The following is a 22,345-nucleotide window of genomic DNA, read 5'->3' on the forward strand; positions in this document are numbered from 1 at the left end:
GTCTAGTAGCGCATGGTTTCTCTATGGCACCAGCACATGCTTACAAAGGTGCCCTACTATGTGCTGTATGCAAAGAACATACCGATCAGTTCGAAGAGCTTTCTCACGTTCGTTATGCCCAGAATGTTTTTCGCCCGCAGATAATCAGACAAGTAGCTGCTGCCAAGGCCAAAAATCAATTGGCTCAGGTATACACTTGCGTTGAGAAAACCACTCTGAAAATTATGGAGGAAAAAAGTGACCACGCTATAAAGACATGCTTTTTATTTAAGAATATACCATCATAACGACACAATGAGGGTGGAGAACTTTAGGTCACTGGTTGCGACAAGATAGAATGTCAGTAAAGTACACTGAAGTGCAGTGGGCAGTGTACTGCCAAGCCAGATATGTAGGTCTATCTCTTCACCAAGATTAGTCATAAGCATTAGATTTTTTTTGTTGTTTTGTGGGGTTTAATATCACAGAGCAACTCAGGCTATGAGGGGTGCTGTAGTGGAGGTCTCCAGATAATTCCGACCACCTGGGGTTCTTTAACGTGCACTGACATCGCACAGTACACGGGCCTCTAGCATTTCGCCTCCACTGAAATGCAACCACTATGGCTGGGATCGAACCAAGGTCTCTCGGGTCGGCAGCTGAGCACCATAACCGCTGAGGCACTGCAGCGGCCATTAGATTTTTCAGAGGGTAGCTAAGTATTACCATCTCATGGTACTCAAACAAAATTAGCTACTGTATTATGTAAGGCATCTCTGCTCTACTCTCATGAAAGCCTAGAAAACTTGATCCGTAGCAAAAATCTGCCATAACTGATAATGCGAAGACAGTGGCATAACGCAAAACTTTATAAGCATAGACATTTCATAATGGCATAATTTTTAAACATTAGGTGCGTCCGTCACTGTCTGAAGAGGAGCAGGGCACATATAGCAGAACACTTAGTACGATATCCATATCACTGCAACTCATTAGAAATCAACTGCTATGACAAAAGGAGCATGAAAACAAGACGACGGACGAAGACAGAACACACACCACGAGCGCTCATGGTGTGTGTGCTGTTTCTTCATCTGCTGTCTTGTTTTCACGCTCCTTTTGTCATAGAACATCGATACCGAATGCCCAAATTTCCATCCTTGCCACTACTGCTAACTTGATGCCACGGTTCTATTACGTATACGGTGACTTGATTTCCTAGCCATCTGTTATATATTCATGGCGAGTAACGTAAAATGGCTACATACCTTCTGGATGTCAAAATGCAGCACATCAGCTAGATAGCTTGGCAGTTCTGTAAGTAGGGTATAGAAGCTCCATGCTCCACAAAACTTGATGAAGGCAATGATCCAGACAGCTCGTGATGTCAATATGCTCGCCCATGGCACAGACTGGAAATTGCACAAATGCCCCCCCAAAAAAAGAAGGAAAAAAAAAGATAAATCTGAAGGCCAAAAAGTTTCCTCCATGTGTGGTTTTATCAGGAGAAAAAGCATTCTTTTTTCCCGAAGTTAAGTAGAACACATGACACATGCATATATTTGCCCCAAATCAATCATACTCTGTACACATGGGCACTTACAGAACAGAATCTGGAACCTCCTTAGTGTACAGCTATTTTCTACTGACTGAAACTGCACAGTGCATGCCTTTTATCTTTTTCTGTGGAATTTGGGGTGCCAACAAAGGCACTTACAAAACTGCCATTACTTTCTAACCTTCTGGTACCATTAAACAACGGCAAATACATTTTCATGACAGTTTCGTGACTACAGCAATTGTCCTTGCTGCGTGAAATTACATGCGTGAAAAAACATGCATGAAATTACATCTGCACAGTGCCCTAGCCCTTCCTGTCAATTGCCTTGCTAAGTCACTCAGTAGATGAGCTTCAAAGCATGATCAATCAGTTAGACAGGCAGTGCAGAACGGTAGGGCTAAAAATTAACACGCAGAAAACCAAAGTAATGTTCAACAGTCTAGCAAGAGAACAGCAGTTTACTATAGGTAGCGAGGTGCTGGAAGTAGTAAGAGAATATGTCTATTTAGGGCAGGTAGTGACCACTGATCCGGATCGTGAGAGGGAAATAACTAGAAGAATATGAATGGAGTGGAGCGCATATGGCAGATTCTCTCAGATCATGAATGGCAGTTTACCAATATTCCTCAAGAGAAAAGTATACACCAGCTGCATCTTACCGCTACTCACCTAAGGGGCAGAAACGCGTAGGCTAACAAATAGGGTTCAGCTTAAGTTAAGAACAAAGCAGCGAGCTATGGAAAGACAAATGATAGGTGTAACGTTGAGAGATTGGAAGTGGGCAGAGTGGGTGAGGCAACAAAAATGGGTTAATGACATCCTAGTCGAAATCAAGAGGAAGAAATGGGCTTGTGCAGGGCCTGTAATGCGAAGGCAAGATAACTGCTGGTCCTTAAGGGTGACCGAGTGGATTCCAAGAGAAGGCAAACGTAGCAGGGGGCGGCAGAAAGTTCCCTAGCAAAAATTCTGATAGGATAAACTGTTAAGAATCCTATCAGTTCTGTCTATTGCATTATGAAACGATACAACTAATACACTGATAAAATTCCTTTTAGTTCTATTCTGGATGTATCAGCGTTATTCTGCGTATATAAGTCTATCAGTGTATTAGAGTATTCGTATTAGTGTACCAGATCTATGGCACCTATCAGTACCTGTATGTGTTGTATAGGTGTAGTATGTGCATCGAGGAGAAACAAGCTTTCTCGACAGCCAAGAAAATAAGTAAAAAACAATATTTCTGTATTATCACAAAAGGCAGTACATATAATTCAAATGATGAAGCAAACAATTTGTGAAGGAATGCATAATAAAAATCTACACAACAAAATTAATGTGCCAAGCAGTTCAAAAACGACTAATAATTATTAGTCGTTTTTGAACTGCTTGGCACATATTGATCACATTTAAAACAGCAAAGGTTTTTACATTGAATAACAATGAAACCCACATCGTATTCACACCTGCCTTGTCCTGCAGGAAACAAAAAAAAAATGCTGTGAAGAAAATATTAACCCAATAAAAATCAACCACACCAACAGGAGGAGTGACAAAGTATTTCAAAACACTGCATATCCTGCAAGTTGTAAACCATAAAACAAACGAAAGGAGCCACTGACTAGAAATTCACTGTAAATGAACACATACCTTCTCGTCAAGAACACAACAGGAATAGCAGAAGGGTGATCACATTTAAAACAGGAATAATATTTTCGCATTAAACAGTAAAAGCTTGAGCACAGAGTAGCAGGCAATAAAAGAAAACTGCTATAAGCAAACTACAAAAAGCAACCAACATCAACCACAGAACAGGTTGAAAAAAAAAATGCAAAATATCTCTCCACTCCTGAAAGACACGAAACTGAAGCGAACTTTATGACTAGGAATTTACACCAGCGCTTTTCCAATTCGTGAAACATGTACCAACCAGCCCGTATTTGCCCTCTTCTGTAATATTCTACCGGGCTTTATTAGTGTGTCAGTTGGAATTCTATATGTTGTATGAGGATCTCTGTTTTCTGTAAAAGACTGATACATCATCCTATCAGGTCTTGTACATGGCACAGTGAGATCTATCTGCTCCCTACCAGTCTGGTACAGAGTTCTATGGGTCAGGTAGGAATATAAATCAGACTAATAGAAGGACCTGTACGACCTATACATATTTTTAAGAGACTTGTAAAAATTTCTATCAGTTTTTTTGCTAGGGTTAGGCGGGCGGATGAGATTAAGAAGTTTGTGGGGATACGGTGGCCGCAACTGGCAAAGGACAGGGTTAATTGGAGAGACATGGGAGAGGCATTAGCCCTGCAGTGGACGTAGTCAGGCTGATGATGATGATGATGCTAATGATGATGATGATGGGCAACAAAAAGCAGGCAAGCACCCACAATAGAAGGTGTGGCACATTAGCAACAGAAACAAATGGTATGTCAGCAAACACATGCTTGAATACAAACTTCTAATCATCAGCTTATCCAGCCATCAGGCTACCAATACCATGGCATGCAGTGTGTTGCAGCCTGTGTATGGATGCGATACTTTTCACCTGACAAACACACTTCACTAAGCTGCTGTACTCTGCACTACAGATGTGTACTTATCTCCTTCAATTCTTCTTTCCACATTTTTTCCTTTTTCTTTTCACCTCATTTCAGAGGAGTGCAAATTTATCCACACAGCTCACTATGTGTGAGTAAGGGGAATTAGAACATCATCCACAGGTTTAAATGGCCATTTCTTTTTCTTTTTTTTTTCGAAATACAATGTGGCACTATAACTTATTACTGGAACCCAAACTAAGACCAAGGAGCAATGCACAAAGATGACTTACTTTGCGCACTGCAAACTTGGCATCACGTGATTCAGCAATGTACTTCTTCTCCTCTTGTGATATGAAGTGGTGTTTTTCTGGCATGTCAGATGCCACAAGTATCCATATGACAAACCATACGCAGCCAAGGAGACCTGGGATGCCAGCCAACACATGTACGACTTTGTAGTGTACAGTAAAAAATTCTTACTGCAGCCTTCTGATACACTAAAACAATTTTTGATTAGGATGATTTGTTACATCCTTAAGCGCCGCTGTCTCTGCTTTTGCAACCAAAGGCACTGATAGCAAAGCAAAGTTAAAGAAAAGAAAGGCACTGTTCTCTGTGGTTACACAGAAAAATACAGTTCCCTCTGCATTTTTCAGCACATAATTAAGAATACACAATGGAAAAATGTCTTATAGCAGTACGGTGTTCACACTGCAGTTGTGTGTAACACAGTATGAGCAAAGTTTTTATTCATGTACTTTCTTCAGTCACACTGCAGTCCAATACATCATTGTGAGAGTGTTTGTTTTAAACTGACCTTGCTCTCTGTAACTGAAAGGTTGTTAAGTTTCAGCTGTACAGACACACACCACAAGAAATAAACACAAGCACGCTTTTTTTTCTTCTTTTTCATTACACTGTTTCATGAGCAATAATTTCTAAGTTGCATTTTTTGTTTCTATGACGTTAGTTTTAAAATTCTTCCAACCAAATGCTCTCATTTATTGTATTGTATTGTGACGCCCACGAAGAGGCTGTGAACACCATGTAGAAGATGAAAAGAAAGAGAAAAGAGGTAGAGGAGTTTTGTGCTCAGACATGGCAAGCGGTCCCAGCTAGCGCCAGTCTCCTCGTTCTGCACTTAACAAACCCCTGCTTGTAACAGTATTGTTTCTACAAATTTTAACTCACTATCACTGTTCAAAAAGTACTTGCCCTTCGAGACCTGCCTTTATTTTCCAGGTTTCATTAATCTCTTCTACTTCTCTGTGCTCTGTACATTCTTTATTTATTTAGAGATACTGTCAATCCACTGGGGATTTTAACAGGAAGGGCGCTGGAATAAGGCACATCAAAGTATAAACTACAACAACGTCAATGAATAATGGACACAAAGAGTGAACAAGAAGAAATCCCTGCTTACTGAAATCAACCCCTCCTACCCATGTATCTTACTACAGCTAAATAAATTAAAATTTCAGAAAAAAGAAAACTGCAGGAATATTACATTTTAACCTCTCTGCTTGCAAAGGGCCTCATTCTCCTCAGTGACACCATCTGACAACGGGGTGTGGTTCATGTTTACTTGAGATAACCTTCCGGTTATCATGACAAGCCATGAATGCATGTGCCAGACAGCACTGATTCCATTGTCCCTGCTACACAACGTGTGAAAAGGTAATCTGTCTACATGCGGAGCTTTAGGAGGCTGTTGGTGCATCTGTGCTGTATTTGTGCCAACTGTGCCACAGTGATAGCATGCTAGCGACCTACTGAACCGGATACATCAATGCTTGTCAGCTGTCAATAGTCTTTATTTAGGCCATCCCATTTTAGTTCAAAAGCAGGAACAGCATGAAAAAAATGGGGCAGACAGATACCCACACAGCACTGTGTCTATCCAGGTTGAAGCAATATGACGATGGTCATTTAATAGCACGCACTCAATGATATTCCTGGCCCTAGTATAAAAGAGAACCATATCTTCTGCTTTTTAAGAAATTTTCCTAAAGATACATGATCTTTTCAATGTCTTGTCAAGTTTGGCGCAGAAGAAAAATTAATATGGTTCCTAACTCAGATCACTCCATTTTGCATTGCTTGCACTTGTACCAATTAGCCTTGTTAAACTCTACTATAACCATATGCATTCACTAACTTAATCTGCATGATCATAACTAGCATATTTTATTTTTGGTTTACTAGGGAAAGGACAGATGTAAATGATAAAGAATGATCATAATGATTGAAGCATGTGATATAATACTGCTGGCTTGCTAATGGCTTTTTGTTTTTTCAATAACGGAAGTACTAATACCAAGCATTTAAAACCTGCTCCCATGACTGGAAGTTTCTTTTCAAATGTATAGACACAGTATATGAAGGTGAAAATGGAGTGTTAACTTTTTATCACCGTAATCGCACACAGCTATAATGTATACATACATAGTCAATACATAGCCAGGATCAAATGCTGAATGCAGGAGCTTCTATTTCTCAATATTTTCCCAGGAGTCTTATCATTCAGAATTATCAAAAAGAGTAAGACAAGCTGCGTTAATTAAACCTAGGTGCATCACTGCGGTGCCACAAAAGATACCAAATGACTAAGCACCAACACAAAATGTGGTCCCATCTATCCGAAAAATAACATGAAATGGAATACAAAATTTCTTCAAACATCCGTGCGAGGATATTTAACGAGTGTGAAGTGTAATTACTACTCCAATCTGAACACTCGCATAGACCTTCACAAGCAAGTTCTCCCCACCCACCGACATGTTTCTCACCAAACTGTTAGGTACACGTGGCCCAAGTATGAAGGAAGTGTTAATTTAAGCATTCTGCACGTGTTTGCAGCGACCTCAAGAGCACATGTTTTGACTTGTGCGTGCAAAGAACGGAAAGGTCTCTGTAGAGAGGGACACCAGTATGAGTAGTGTGCGAGTGTTCTCCGAGAAAAACTGGCCCTGCTTCTTGAAAACTGGCAGCCTTCTACTAGTTGGCCAAATGTTTTAGGGGAATCCCCCAAGGTGGAGTAGATTTGTAATAAGGGAGTAATTACTCATTGGCATCCACCCGAGCGCAGCCATACGGCTACAAAGGAAAGCTATACAGCTTTCTCAGAAACTCCATAGTTAAAGAAAAATTCGGCCTGGTCCGGGGTTCGAACCCGGGACCACCGCTTCACCGGAGCAGTCTTCTTTAACTACGAAGTTTCTCAGAAAACTGCTTAACTCTCCTTTGTAGCCGTATGGCTGCGCTCGGGTGGATGTCAATGAGTAATTACTCCCTTATTACCCTTCTACTAGTTAAAACTGTCAGTTTTTATCACAGTCTAAGCAACCAAGGCACTGTGTAACATACACACCTGTGATGTAGAACACCGATGGCCAACCACCAGCAAAACCATACTGGCACAAGAGTGCAGAAACAGGCAGCGTCACGACGGTGCCCATGACACTGCCCAAGGTGCTAATGGCGAGAAGGAAGCTGCGTTCTTGCACTGGCGCCCACCGGGCCACAATGGCATAAGTTGCTGGAAAGGTCACACCCTGCACGCACCATTCCTTACACTGTTGAAACGTTTATCTCTGTGTCCACAAAAAGGTCACAGGAATGACCATGCTAATGCGCCCAGGAGGAAAATTAAAGTGCTCAGAAGTGAACAGAACAGCAACAAATTAAAAAAACACAAATGCATACGTAAAGGTTGTACAGAGAGCTTTGTGTCCCTGAGAGTACAATGAAAAGGATGCAAAGAAAAAAAAAGTGAAAACAGGCCATATTTACAGTAGAAAACATGCATGCAAAGTAGCATATGAACGAGAGATAATTCACATTCAAGTTAGCTTCCATTTATTAGAAATGACGGATGATAGGTAACTAGCTGAAAAGGATTTTGACCTTCTAGCAAATATTGCCATGGTCAAGATAGCAGGACAAGAAATGATGAGATCTAACAATTTCTAATTAGAAAATTCATCTGCTGTAAGTTTTTGTTTTATAAGAAAAGAACGGTGCACCAGTAATGTCCTTTAAATTAGGTATAAGCACAAGTCACTATGACAGAAACATCTGTTCTGTATAGCAAAAATGAATGTAAGGAAAGAGCCCCAATGAATGAAGTCAGAAATATTGGCCATTTACCTTTTACAGCAGTACTAACTATACCAAAAAGGTACCATAACCTGTCATTGGAACAGGTATGTAATGTGTGCCAAATAAAAGAACAGACTGAAGAGAATAACAAGTGTCAATTATGGAATGTCAGGAAAGTCTGAATGGTTCAAGAAGTGTACTTTTGGCTTAAATAAATACCATTATTGTTATTAAATTCCTAGCTCATAACTAACAGACAAGCTGATCTTGGAATCAGAGGTTGCCAGCTGCTCTCTGGCCGACACCCCCCCCTTACACTCGCACCAAAAATATGAGCATGACAGTGCCATGTTTATGCTTTAACAGCTGCAGCCAGTGATACAAAAAATATGAACAGCTGCACAGAACAGCTGCCCAAATGTTCCAGTCATCATAGAATTTTTGACCTGAATCACAAGGAAAGCAAATGTATAGCAAGCATTTGAGTAAAGCACCAAGCTGACGCTATGACTTTGGCATATGCGCATTCTTTTATTCTGCGTCAGAAACATTCCACCTGCCATATTTCATCAGAGCAGGAAATGACTGCAACAAGAACAATGCAGCTCTCTTTATGAAACTTATGGTTCTTTTGCTGGCTCTTGCCTCTGACTGGATTTTTTAGGCAAAAAAGCTGAACAGCCAGACTACCTCCATTCCTGCAGCTTTCAGTCAGCATCGCGCAATCACAGTCTACAAAAATATAAAGACCACTTACCATACAAAGCTTTATCTTTGCTATCTACCTTCATCTTTATCTTTGCTCTTTATCTTTGCTCTTTATCTTTGGGTAGGAGATTCATGAAACCTCCTGTCTTGTATAACTGATCCCAATCATTCTATCTCTGAGATAGATAATGAATGTACTATGCATGCCACATTGGCCACTGTTGAAGGTTGCTGAAGCTCGTTCATGAGATGAACAGCTGAAGTGATAATGTCCAAGTTCAATTACGGAATTACATTTTTAGTATAGGACTGTGCTTGTACGAAACAGTCAGTTAACTGTGGCTCTTGACTTAAGCAGCTATCAGAATTAACTTCAAAGCAGACAATAACTTAAGCTGATTGATGCAGCGGATAACCAGTGATAAAGAGTATAGTAATGCTGCTTTTCATGAATAGTAATTATCCCAGTTGGGACCACGGTAGGCAGAGGAATTGTACCAGATCACAGGTGACTAGAAATTCCCAGATAGAATATAGGTGAGAATTGCAACTAGGCGAAACAAATACTAAATAATATGTTTTTTTATTTTTCTGGCATTATGGATGACAAGCCAATGGTACTTTACATTAGGCCTTGATAGTTACCGCTTTACATTACCTACAAAAAGGATGCAAACCGTACTGCTGTAATCCATACTTTCATAATCAAGGATGAAAAAAAAATCAGCTGCCAGAAAATAATTTTGCATTTCTGTAATATACTACTGCAGTGAATGTAACATCTTTGTTGGCCTCTGGTTACTGTATGCCATTTTACAATACAGCTGGTTAGCAAAATTTTACTGTCATAAGCTGATTAATTACTGCACACAAAGAAAAAGAAGAAGAAAGCAAACAATCAATATTCATTTAGTTGTACTGCAGGTAAAGTGATGAGTAAGACCAAAATATGCAAAAAAAAACCTATAATATATTTATTACATGAAATCACATCCTCCACTAAGGATCATTACTGGGATTAACATAAATGAAGTTGTGTCTACATAATTTTCGGTCAAGGGAAAGTCAGATCCGATCGCGATACATTCAACAATGAAGCATCATCCCTTATCAATACATATCCAAACCAGGAAACAGTAGCTATTGTTCCGATGCCTCCTATCCAATACGTATACAGGCCACATAAAATAAAAGAAAAAGAAAGCAAACTGGTTCTGAAATCCTTAAAATGCCCGACTGCACGGCGACTGCACAGATCCTATCATCCACAGACAGTACACGCATGCCAACTTGCACTGTGCTAGTGTTCAGAAGATACGATTAACGTTAGGCACAAAAATATAATTCTTGAAAGTTACTTTTTCTTCCTAGTGCATTACAAGAGAAAACAGGGGTGTTCAAATAACATAAAAGTAATCATAACTAATTTCCAATGTCAAAACTGTCAGTATAGTTGCAGTAAGAATTTTATACATGTAGACTATCTTGTTATCCAAAGTGCCAATTATATAGTATACTTTTTTTTTTCACACAGTGAGCAATAGAGGCATCACTATGGGGACAGCAGCATCTGGTGTGGAGACCCAGCATGCTACTACCTTCAGTTACCTACCCTCAACCTCCTCAATCCTCATGCTGTGGTCCGCCCCATTAATTTCTCCAAGCTGTGCCAGCAGAAACCCCCCAGTGACGCCAGAGACGCCAGGAGGTGTGCTAAATCATGTGATAGCACAAGTACCAGGAAGGACCATGTTCAGAGAGCCACGAGCGCATATTCTTCCATTATCAGATAACCTATCTGCTCCACTCTGCAGCCACTTGCCTCGCTAAGAATGTTATCAACCTCGACATAAAGATAGAGCAACTGCACATCACATGCCACAGGAACACTGCAGCTTGCATATGACAAGTTTCATCAATGTCCCTTCATCACGGGAGTTTTGTGTGGTCTGTGAAAAAAAATCATTAAAAAGTAAAGTTGTCCACTTATACAGCTACTGGTGAGCAAAAGCCAGATCACAGAATGCTTCTCCTTCATAGTACATGCTTCCGTGAACATTGACCATCTTAAAGGGACACTGAGGAGAAATTGAAGTTGACTTGCATGGACAGAATACCAGCTCCTGATTACAAAAACGCCATTCATACTGACAACAAAGCTCTTGTAACGTAGAAAAGAGCAATAACCAAAATACAGGTATCGCCGCCACAGGCCAAACTCGCAAGTACAAGCTTCATGACGTCATAGGACAAAACAGTGTTGCTAGAACCAATAGTTCTAGCAACACTAGGACACGAGAAGTCATGAATCACTGAGGCGCAGCAAATGCATGCGCAAATCTTGACGTCGCCAGATGGCGCCACGTACCCGAAAGCTACGCGCGCTCCTGCGGCAGCGGGACCAATCAGCGCCTGATCACAGCAGTATGCGGGCTCCCGGTATTCCGCTAACGGTAAACAAGGTACACGGTATGCTAAAGGGGTCTATTTGCGAGAACTTCGTTGACGACTTCGAGAACGGGATCCATTGGAACCCTGGCAAAACGCCGGTGCAAACGTAAACGAAGCGACGGCCGCAATAGCCTTCAACGTGCGGCTGGCGGTAGCTTTCTTTTCAGCTGCTGCTGGGCCGCACTGCTGGCAGCCAGAAATCACGGAGTCTGCGTTACGTCGTGTTCACGTCATGTTTCACGTCACTTAGTCCTGTGTCGTCATAGGAGAATCCCAAGTTTGAATCAGAGTGGCGGGAAAAACTTTTTCAACTTCGAATCCAAATTTCTTAGAAATAAATGCATCTTTCGCTGCCGGCCAAGTGGCAACAAAGCCATGAAATGCCGAACTATCAGATTTTGCTATAAAAAGAATATTAATAGAGCTCTCCTCAGTGTCCCTTTAAGGCTGCTAGCAAATAATGCTTACCGTTAACCCTGCCAGGCTGTAAAGTCCCTTGCTAGTGGACAGCACACTCTCGCTATTTTCCAGGGCTGATTAAACATTCTTGTACTTGTCTTCAAGTCTAATATCAGCTGATGCTTCTCTTCAAGCTTACTGTTTTGCAAGTTGATGTGTGGGAGAAGCTCTCGCTGTTTCATGGCAACAGGACATATGACTTTCTCAAATGACAGCACTGCAGTCGTAGGCATAATACGTTAAGACAAAAAAGTTCTCGCATTCATCTGTATAACAATGTCCTTGACAAAATGTAACAGATGCTAAAATAACAAACTGCTATACTCAGAGCCCAAGTGGAAAAATAGCAATTGTCTTTTCATTTCTTTAGTTTCAAGTGCTTTTCAAAAATTCCAAAATCAACCACCACAGGTTCAATTCTTAATGCAGTTGGTTACCTCAGAGATGCCTTCGAAAACCCGCAGCACCAGGAATGCGATGAAGCTGGCTCTAGCCACCACTGCAGTGGTGAGCGTGAGAAGCGAGGTGACACCAATGCCAGCTGCAAAGATCCACGCAGGATTGATGACCTCTGCGAGCCACCCAGCTGGGATTTGCGTTATGATGTAACCATAGAAGAAGGCATTCAGCACGTAACCCTGCATCACTGGGTCCCAGAAGAACTCTCCGTCCTGCATACATTCAGGAAAGAAAAATGTGCTAGCATGCAGGAGTATTTCGGACGTTCCAGCATACAACGCTAGGAAAGTTTTGTTTAGCACCGTTCTGCTGGCAAGCAGCTAGCAAAGTTCCTTGGGAAGTAGTGTGCCTTCATTATTTTTCACAATTCCTTTATCATGTTGGACAAAAACTACTTTGTTCACAAGTAACTTCACAAGAAAAGGCCAGTTTAAAATCTTGACACTAGAGACAAGAAACACCACAGTTGCAAACCACGTTTCTATGACTGAACGCTGCCACTTTTTGGATTCTTCACCTCAGATTTGCAAAAGAGTGACTCACAATACTATAGTAATAAAGTGCTATTCATATGTTAAATAGCCCACAAAAAAACAGAGTCATAGAGTTTCTTCATGAAAAGGATCAAAACCTCAGCTTGCAAACATTTAATTTCTCAAATCAGTTTCTTGTAATTACCTTCCCACCCTTTTTGGCATGAAAAACTGCTGCAAAAGAATACAAGTCCCAAGGAACTTTTTAAAGCTACAATGTAGCTTGTTTAATCAATCTCCTACTTCTTTTAATAAAGCTTAGTTTCTGATGAACTCTGCACAGTTGAAATCCCTAAAAGGCTGTCTATCACTCTGGGCTGACTTCATATTTGGATTAAAACAGTACAAACTGTAAGACTGGTGCAGGGTCTTGATGTTACTGCTGCAGCAATAAAGTGCCTGTATAGAATAGCTATTTTTAGCTCTCAATTTGCCTTCTCAAGGTATAAAAAAAATGACATAATGCTAACCTCATTATTCATACATGCCATCAGAAGTGAGATTGTGGATGATATACAAGCTATTGTAAAATGAAGTAATTTAATAAGAAGCATAACCTACATGCTACGTCTTCCATTTTTTAAAACTGAAGTGGAAAAACCTTATCCAGGTGAAAAGGTATGAAAGACAGCACAAATATGTGGTACATATGGACACAATAAGTGGCCTGTGCTCTGCGGGCTGAAAAAAAAAAAAAAACTCAGGAAACAAAAAGTAGGAGAGATATATGAAAGAAGCCAGGTGGGGGTCATAAAAAAAGTAAGATTCCAAAGAGCACGTACATCTGACTCATCCCCTCCGCTTGCCGCTGAGGTGTTTGAGTACGAAGCCGGGCAGCTGGAGTTTCGGTTCACTGCACTTGAGTTGCCATTCACAGCTGTTGTGTTCACCATGGCAATGATGGTTACACTCAGATTTACCCTCATTGAGTACACCAGAAAGAGGCCCAGGGACATCATGAAGCTCATAAGGTAGCGGACTTGAAGCCGACATGCTGCATTCAAAGAAACACTGGCATACATATCAAATGCAGAAGAGAAAAGCATTCACGAGGCTTGAGAGACTGACTTCTGCACGCACGAAGAGCCTACGCTTTGCTACCTAAAATAAAACTAAAGTTCAATTTGATTACATGCACCATTCCGCAGCAATACTTGTAAACCATCAAGTCTTATATGAGCTCCTTAAACCATATCTTTCATACATAATGAACAAGTCACTGAACACCTGATTAATTAAAACGATACCAATAAATAATAAATCACAATAATCACCTCAACGTGCACAATTACAATGCACTCTCAAGAACGGCACGCAAGGCGAGGCAGACTGCTAGGTCAGTGGACCTGTCTTCCCAAAAAGAAAAGACAAAGAAAATGTGGGCCTCCACATGGTGCATATGGCGAACAAAAGCCAAATAGGAGCTAGTAAAAAGCACCAGATCAGATTCTTCACAGAACTGCCAAGGTAGAAATAGGGCAGGTTGGTTAGGTCCAGAAATCTTGCAGAATAAGTTTGTTTCCTTCAAATTATCCCATCTGCGAACAACTAATTTCGAACTGTCAGTGATGAAAGTATATGACATATGAAATGTAGTAGCATCACGCTCCTAGAAGCAGGCCATGAGACAATTATGCAGTGACAGGATAAGGAATGTTGGTGCAGTAAGTTTATAAGTTTGTAAAAAAAACAAAAAGAACACGAGACCAATAATAGGTCTACATAAATTTCAGACACCAATCTTGCAGTTGACTGCCAACTTCTAGAACAAAACGGAATCTCACAGCTCAGCACTAGACGCTGGAGTTCTGCCTGTTTACATATGACACGCAGAAGAATGCCTCATCTATTAAAGACATAATCCTCAACACATTTTTTTTTGTCTGTTGCACTTCAGACAGCTCAAAATGCACCTGCAGTACGCAACTTGCTTGTGCTGTTTCTGGATTTCAACACTTGCACAACTGTGACTTCGTATAAGCTAAGTGTATAATTTAAATAAGAATTTGAATATATCAAAATCACAATGCCAAACATGCACTTCTTTATTTCATTGATGTTATGAAAGACATTCTCATTCATGGCTCATTTTCTCTAGTTGATTGATTTTGCTCTTCCCATATATATCACGCACATGTCAAATGTTTACGGATGGTGATATATTAGCGAAAAAATTTAATATCACTGTCGTCTTTATAATGCATCCTGGAGACAGTTATAGGATAATTGTGATTTTGCACATTACACAGTGCACCATTAAATTGCCTTGAATGGAGAGAAAATAAATTTCTTAATTCGATGGAGTCGCCTTGCATAAACTTTTGACAGCAGGTATACAAAAACTTTGACTCTTGAACAATTAAAACCTGTCATAACTCAAAAAGTAGCGCGAAAAGACTATATTATGTCGTCCTTTCACGCTGTCTGAATTATGGCTAATATTTCCCAACAAGCCACATTTGTAATTTCGTGCGCTTCGTGTGGCGTTTTTAAATGGCAGCAAAATTCGTATGCATGCATTCTCTTCACCACTTTTCAAGCAGCTTTTGCTTCGCCCGCGATGAAGGGAATTAAGTGAAATTAAATGCAATGCTAAAATCTATGCTAAATAGGAACCAACTTTACATAATAATCTGCTATTATAAAAGTGAGTTTAAAACAGGCTGTGAACACGAGCGCAAGAGGAAGCGAAACCTTACTTTTGCGATGTTCGGTCGCTGGAGCCAAATTTCCTCTTGTCGTTTCCATACCTAACAGGTATTTTTTACACCGAACTGCGATCAATGACGACAGTCACACTTCTCCACAATTTTTGTTCGCCTTTGCGCGAATTTCTGCTCCTCGTGTACTGTACGTTATCGCGCGTATCGCGCGGCGCGTGCGTTCGGTTGCTCCGTGAAACACCGAGCAGCTAAACCATAGCTGAAAAAGCGCTGTGTGTGCGCTTCCTTTCTCTTCTGTCTTGCTAACGCCTAACGCCAACGTCACGTGAAGAATTGCGCCAATCGTGTGAGCAGTTGGCAGTGCTCAGACTCGGAGCTAGCGCAAGCGCGGGTGCACGCACGCGCCCATAAACGCACGCAATCATGCACGCAATCAACGCGCGACGCTAGCTGCGCTAGCCTAGTGGTGGTGCGCTGCACGCTAGCTTGGGTGGCTGTCGCGCGCATGCTGCCGCACCTCGGCGCCGCCGCACTACTGTCGCCACCGACCACCCTCTACAGCAACGCTGCCGACGGCAATGCCGCCCGTCGGGCAGGTAGCGAACTAAAAGTTGTTTACCGTCCGAAGGGTGGCGGAGTGGCGACGAGCGGGCTCAAAGTTCAAAAACTCTAGCGTACGCAAAGGCGTGGTTCACGTTGTCGCGGGCGCGGCGGCCCTTCCTGTGTGTCAGCATTGGTATGCCACCTTAGCAGCAGGCGCGCGGTTATGAATCGGCTGGACACGCTCATCTGAGACCGTACGATGCGGCGCGGCAGCAGTGGTGGTGCCGCCGCTCAGTCCGTCGCGCTTTTCCTGCTGTCCGTGGTCGGGCCGTGGTCGGCAAGCCATGGGCAGCAGTGGCGGAACAACCCAGCTGGAAGGTACCCTGATTCGGCGACGCCCGACTACCTGCCGCGGAACCGAGCCCCTCCGGGACCCACGTTGTACCGTGCGGACATCGGGCTGTCCGGACTTTACGAGCGCACGGACGAATTTCATAAGTACAGCGATGGACGCTGCTCCATTCGACCGACCACGACACCGACCATATACAAAACGGCCAAGACTCCGGCCGGTGTGTTTACAGGGAGGATCATCTACCTGTGCGACCTCCCCGAGTTTACACGCAGTGACCAGCGGCCAGTGTCGCAGGGCGGCATCGACCACACGAACGACAGACTGCAGTACCCTTCCAGCGCTGTGGCCTACCTGGGCATCCCCTACGCCCAGCCGCCGCTCGGACACAACAGGTTTAGGGTGAGTCAATGCACGATGTCCGCGCGGCGCGCGCCACTGGCGATCGAACAAACATCTCGTAGCCGTCGTCCATCGTTGAGAGCGTGGTTTGCGGTCGGTTTTGGCGTTTATCGTGACGATGACTTCATCCGGCTTCCGGGGTGGCATTGAGGCGATCGCGTTACCGTGCTTGCGCGCCAGTTCTATCAGTTCTCACGTGTTCCGTGCGATCGCGTATGTTGCTTCAGTTCCATGGGACTCGATCGGACCAGACTCGGGGAGGTGGTCGTCATCGTGACACTTACTCTTCAGATAACTTGGGATGCGCCACGTCCCATGTTAATTATTGAAAGGAACAAAAATAAAAAGGGAGAGCAAAAAAAAAAACGAAAAAATACCTAACTGAAAAAACGGCACGTTCTTCGTTTGTTGGCGAGCGCGCGTGCGGTAATACGCGTTTTTCAGGATAGAATTGCGGAAAGAACGGTAGTAGAATTTACGCGTAATGGGCTTGCTAAGGCATGAGAAAGAACGACGACCGACCGTGACCTTTGATAAGATGCAACTCTCGCTTTTGTTTTTGTAGTTGGCACCCAAGTTTCATGATTTTCCATTCCGTCTTCCAAGTATCCGGGGGCGTTCCTTTATGTGTCATTTCCTGCTTTGATATGAACTTCTGACTCAGGTTTACATAAGGGCAGTGCAGTGGTAGTGACACATGCTTTGAAGCCAACAAAACGAAAGCTTTTACAGCCCTTGCAACAGCAATCTGATCCTGCAAGAAAAACAGAAAAGAGAGCACTGACACTTTCAGCCTATCATGTATGTCCTGTGCTGTGCCAAAGCTGGGACGTGACAACTGTTATCTGTTTTCAGGCATAGCTATTCAGAGAATAAAAAGGCAGTCCTTCAACACAGGGGGCTACCTTCCCAGGTAGCACCGAAACATTGCGATAATGTTACATTTTTGTTATGCTCAAATGTTATTTCAATGTCCTTAATGTCCTTTTTTTCTAATGTTTTTGTAATGTTACATATAAATGTTTGAATAACCTTCCCCAAACATTCATGAAACATGTAAACAACATAAATGGAACTTTCTCGAAAATGCTGAAGCAGCCCCGCACAAGCATGCAGGCCTGCCAGTGGTGACGGCACACAACTTTGCAAGAACCAACAACAAGAGCGACACTTTCTCCACTACACTACAGAACAGCAACTCGTATTCACTCACCTCCAAACGGATATCATGCCGCCGAGCTTATATACTCGCTACTGCGGGATGTCCCATGAGTGACAGTGGGGAATGGGTAATAACTAAAGTTTCGTGACAAAATAATGGGGCTCTTCATGTAATCTATGGTGAGTACTATCTAAGAGATGTGGTTACAAGGTACTATTAGTTGAAAAACATCTTTACTCTAAGAACAGTGAGAAAATGTCTGGAAATCCGTGCTCGAAATATATTTGCAATGTTGTTTTATAGTTGCGACTCTGACATTATAATAAAATTTAGAAGATTATATTAAAACAACGTTTGTTTAGAATGTGAAAGTAACGTTTCCTATATAACTTATAACGTTATATGTTAATTTTTAATGTTAATGTAAAGTTACTATGCAACATGTAACATTACTCCAACTTACATAACATTTTTATAACACTATTCTAATGTTCGGGGCTACCTGGGTTTGTGTTCATGGCTATTGGGTTTGCATAACGATATATTTGCATGCGCCTCACCTTTTTTTAAATAAGCTTCCGAATGATGTGGTTTGTGCACCTGATTTCGAAAGTGCTGTTGAAGCGATAGTCTGATGTATTTTTTTTTCCAGGTCTCGTGTGTTTACCAGCACTGTGCCATCACTCATGCTAGTTGTAAACTCATTTAGTATTCTTTTAATATGTTGTGTTATCCTTGCTGACATGTTTTCCAATATCTTCTTTGCATGTGTTATTGTATATAGTAATAACCCCCCTACAATAACGCCTCATGGGCGCTGTAGGTACTTTCAATAAATAAATAAATAAATAAATAAAAATTAAACTTTACTATGATATACTTCATTCCCTTCTCCTTACCATTTATGGATATTGATCATATTTTCGCATCCCTTTATGAAGCGTGACTTATTAGTTCTCGCGCATATTGCCTTCTTCATGACCAGGGGAAGCTGCGGAAAGATTTTCACAGGTTTATTTGGAGAGTTTGCATCTGATCACACAGTGTGATGTAGATGAGTGTGTTCGTTGCGTGTGCCAGATTTTATTGAGCTTCGGATCATTTCTATAACTAAGCAGGCGAACGTGGGGGTTCCTGTGTGCAAAAGCACGCTCTAAAGTGACCTTTTACTAGCTTATCTGTTCGACTATTTGGCTTGAATGTTGTTTGTCTTTTTCATGATCTGCCAGGCATTTGAGCAATGAACATTTTACTGTTTATACTTTTGTACTGAAGTACTATTATACTTTTTGCTTTTTATTCTCCTTATGGGTTGGCTGTTACTAGTAGTAGGTTATTTATGGTTTTGAATGTTTTTGTTTTGGTGAGTGTTGTGTTGACTGCTGCTGACATCACTGTGAGGTCAGAACAGGTTGACGGATATCTTTCATATGTCAAATGTGGAGATTTCGTCTAAAATGGTGCTTTGTTGAGCGAGAAAGCAGTGGAAATGTCGAAAATCCCGAGTCAGTTTTCCAGATGATTCCAGATTACTTGTTAAGGTCAAATATAGAAGACGCAATGCTACGGGAGTTCTTTTTTTTTTGGAATAAATCAGCAGGTTGGATTGTACAATTTAGCAGCTTTATTAGAGATCACTCAGCCAGTTAATGTACTTATAGCTTTTATGCTAATCAAGCCTACAAAAAAATAAAAAAATGTTTTGTGAGAAAAGGATGGTGCAGTAATTGTTGCACCTCATTTTGATTATGTGACCTTTCTTTCTCTGCATAATACTATTGTCAAAATCAGATTTTTCACACATGGGCTATCTTTACTGTCACTACTATATACTGTATTGCATTATGAACTTACTAGTCATGGCAAGAAATGTGTAAAAAAATTTTGAGGGGTGCATTGCATGGGATAATAGCAAAAAATTGTATTTGGACAACCAAAATAGTGGAATCTCTCATTTTTAGTGCACACCTTGTGCAAGTAATCCTGTATTTGAAATACTTTAAACTGACAACATTTGGTATGGGTAATTACCATAGCATATTTATTTATTTTATTTATTCATGTCCCTCACATGGGGGCCCTCACAGGAAGGGTGCTGCATGGGGTTAGGAGGGTACGCATTGTGGTTGATAACCTAAAAACAGATTAAAAATGAATAAACTATACACAGAAACCAAGAAAAAGGAAAAACATTTTAAGACAGACAAAAGGATGAAGTCTAGATGCAGAAGCTAAGTCAAAAAGCATAAACCAATGTCATTACAGGTTTACGTTGCAGGGAACAAGGTTTTGAAATTTTTTGTTTCCATTTGTGTGGCGATGTCGAGCAGTAAGCTGATCCATTCAATGATACTGCGTGGAATGAATGAGTTTGCATAAAGAGATGATTGGCAGCTTACGCATTTAACTTCGAAAGGATGGTCAAGTTGTGGAAGGGTGATATACAGTGGCTGAAAAAATCATCTTGAATTGATGGATGGTGATTAAGTAATTAAATGTTTTAAACAAGCACATTTACGATCATGTGACAAGTTTTTCAGTGGGCACATTTCTTCAGAGCTTTGACACTACTAAAGCATGAGTAGTCGGAGGAGGTAAATCGAACAGCACGGCTCTGCAAGGATTCAATGTTAATGATGAGGTAGGCTTTGTCAGTGTCCCAGATGACTGCGGCGTATTCGTTTTTAGGCCAGATTAGAATGGCATAGGCGAGTTTTTTAATGTGCATGAGCACATGCCTTGGGTTGCATTTGAGAAAACTGAGTGCATGGCTAGTAGGCACTGGGGTGGTATTAATATGATAATGCTGTGTTAGGTCAGAATGGAGGTGCACCCCAAGGTACTTATATGTAGTTGTAAGTTTGACAGCGTTGTTAATAATATAAGTGGTTGAAATGTGATATTGGCTTTGAGTAAATGGTATAAGTTCTGTTTCAGAGATGTGTAATGTCATTAACCAGGATGAACACCTTGAGTTTACTGTACCCAGGTCTGACTGAAGTAGTTGGTCAACCTAATTACTAATCTTACGGTTTCTTATACAGCTGTTGGAAAATAATCGAACTCAAGACATTGCACACCTATGTAGATCATTACTATAGATTGGAAAGAACAAGGGACATAGTACACTATCTTGTTGTACACCAGACGTGACATGAACATCAGAGATAGTGTTTTTACTGAGGTGACCTGAATTCTAAACGAGAGCAAAGACCTTAATCCATGTGCGAACATCAGGGTGAATATTAAACTGCGTTATTTTCTGTAGGCGCCTCTGGTAAGGAACACGGTCGAATGCTTTAGAAAATGAAAAAATATTGCACTGAACTGGACGCCAGCCATCCTGAAAGCCCCTTTGTACTCATCATTTGCTTTGTGCTAAGGGCATTTTCTCGATTTCTTTCACAAACTTTGTTGTTTTATTTCTTTGTGGCAGTTCCTTTATTGAAGTCTTTGTAATGTGCAAACCTCTCAATAGACTCTTCTACACATTACGCTTGTTTTGCCCATCTGTAAGATGCCATGACTGGAACTACTAGGAAGACATTGGCATTCTTAAATTGAACTTATGTTTTTCAAATTTTTTTTTCTTGCCTTCATAGAAAGAAAAATATAACAGAGAACGTTTTTATTGTTTGTTTAAATATAGCGCAGGCTGTTTCAACTGAAGAATTATGGTTATGTTTGTTTGCATTCACTGTAGCATCATTGATATGTGCACATTCTGCAAGCTTCTTGCGAGAGAATTAATGCAGGTTGTGTGAGGCTCACTGCAAAGTAGCTCTGCCTAAAAAGCAAATTTTTTTTGTATTCCCACTTTGGTGCTGAAGTCATCAATATTGTTTGTTTTGCTCACAATTAAAAGTTTTTAATATGATAGCATTAGGAGGGCGATGAAGGGGAAGACTGTCCTGCAGCGCCATCTGTGTGAAGGGAGATTTTCCTCCTCCACCTGCCAAACAGCCCCAGTCCTCCCCTCTCCACTTGTAGGGGAGAGGAGCGAGACGCAAATGAAGAATGACTCAGCAAAAATGAAAATGACTGAGGAGAAAATGACTTGAGCAACAACGGGCCTACGTGCAAAATAGACAGCCTTCCGAAGAACTATCGGTACAGAAGTGAGGCTGGCGGGAGCTATTTCCTCTTGCATTGGGGAGAGCAACCTGAGTCTCACAAGCCTCAGTGGTGGTTGTGTTTGAAGCTGCCACCTGCCGGTGCATTGGCGCATCGCTTAACCGCTGCGCCACAGCGCTGGTAGTGGCATGAGGACTCATCGAAATCAGTCACTGTGACACATTTTTTGTGGTTGCGTAGTCAGAATTGGAATAGATTGGAATAGATTGAATAGATTGATAGATTGAATAGATTGAATTGGAATAGAATTGGAATAGATTAGGGAGTGAAAGACAATGGATTCAGAATTGGAAGA

The 22,345-nt window shown here is 41.4% G+C and overlaps 2 protein-coding genes across 3 annotated transcripts in view; one reads left to right on the plus strand and one right to left on the minus strand.

Moving 5' to 3' along the window:
- The window catches only part of LOC149371173 (sialin-like), a 29,038-nt gene extending 13,139 nt beyond the window's left edge, over positions 1-15,899 (minus strand). The window contains exons 1-7 of the mRNA XM_089564769.1: positions 15,494-15,899; positions 13,577-13,788; positions 12,240-12,473; positions 7,454-7,637; positions 4,374-4,507; positions 1,248-1,391; positions 83-215 (exon numbers count right to left, since the gene is read on the minus strand). Of these exons, the coding sequence (XP_089420895.1) occupies positions 83-215; positions 1,248-1,391; positions 4,374-4,507; positions 7,454-7,637; positions 12,240-12,473; positions 13,577-13,788; positions 15,494-15,542 (1,090 nt within the window). The 5' untranslated portion in view covers positions 15,543-15,899. The remainder of the gene's footprint in view (positions 1-82; positions 216-1,247; positions 1,392-4,373; positions 4,508-7,453; positions 7,638-12,239; positions 12,474-13,576; positions 13,789-15,493) is intronic.
- A 187-nt stretch (positions 15,900-16,086) lies between these two features.
- LOC149371174 (cholinesterase-like) overlaps positions 16,087-22,345 on the plus strand; it is a 31,284-nt gene continuing 25,025 nt past the window's right edge. For both annotated transcript variants that reach the window (XM_089564756.1, XM_089564762.1), the window contains exon 1: positions 16,087-16,754. In XM_089564756.1, coding sequence (XP_089420882.1) covers positions 16,260-16,754 — 495 coding nt within the window. In that variant the 5' untranslated portion in view covers positions 16,087-16,259. The remainder of the gene's footprint in view (positions 16,755-22,345) is intronic.

This window comes from Amblyomma mixtum, chromosome 1 (genome assembly GCF_055824585.1).
Source record: "Amblyomma mixtum isolate Tamu chromosome 1, ASM5582458v1, whole genome shotgun sequence".
NCBI classification, from domain to species: Eukaryota; Metazoa; Arthropoda; class Arachnida; order Ixodida; family Ixodidae; genus Amblyomma; species Amblyomma mixtum.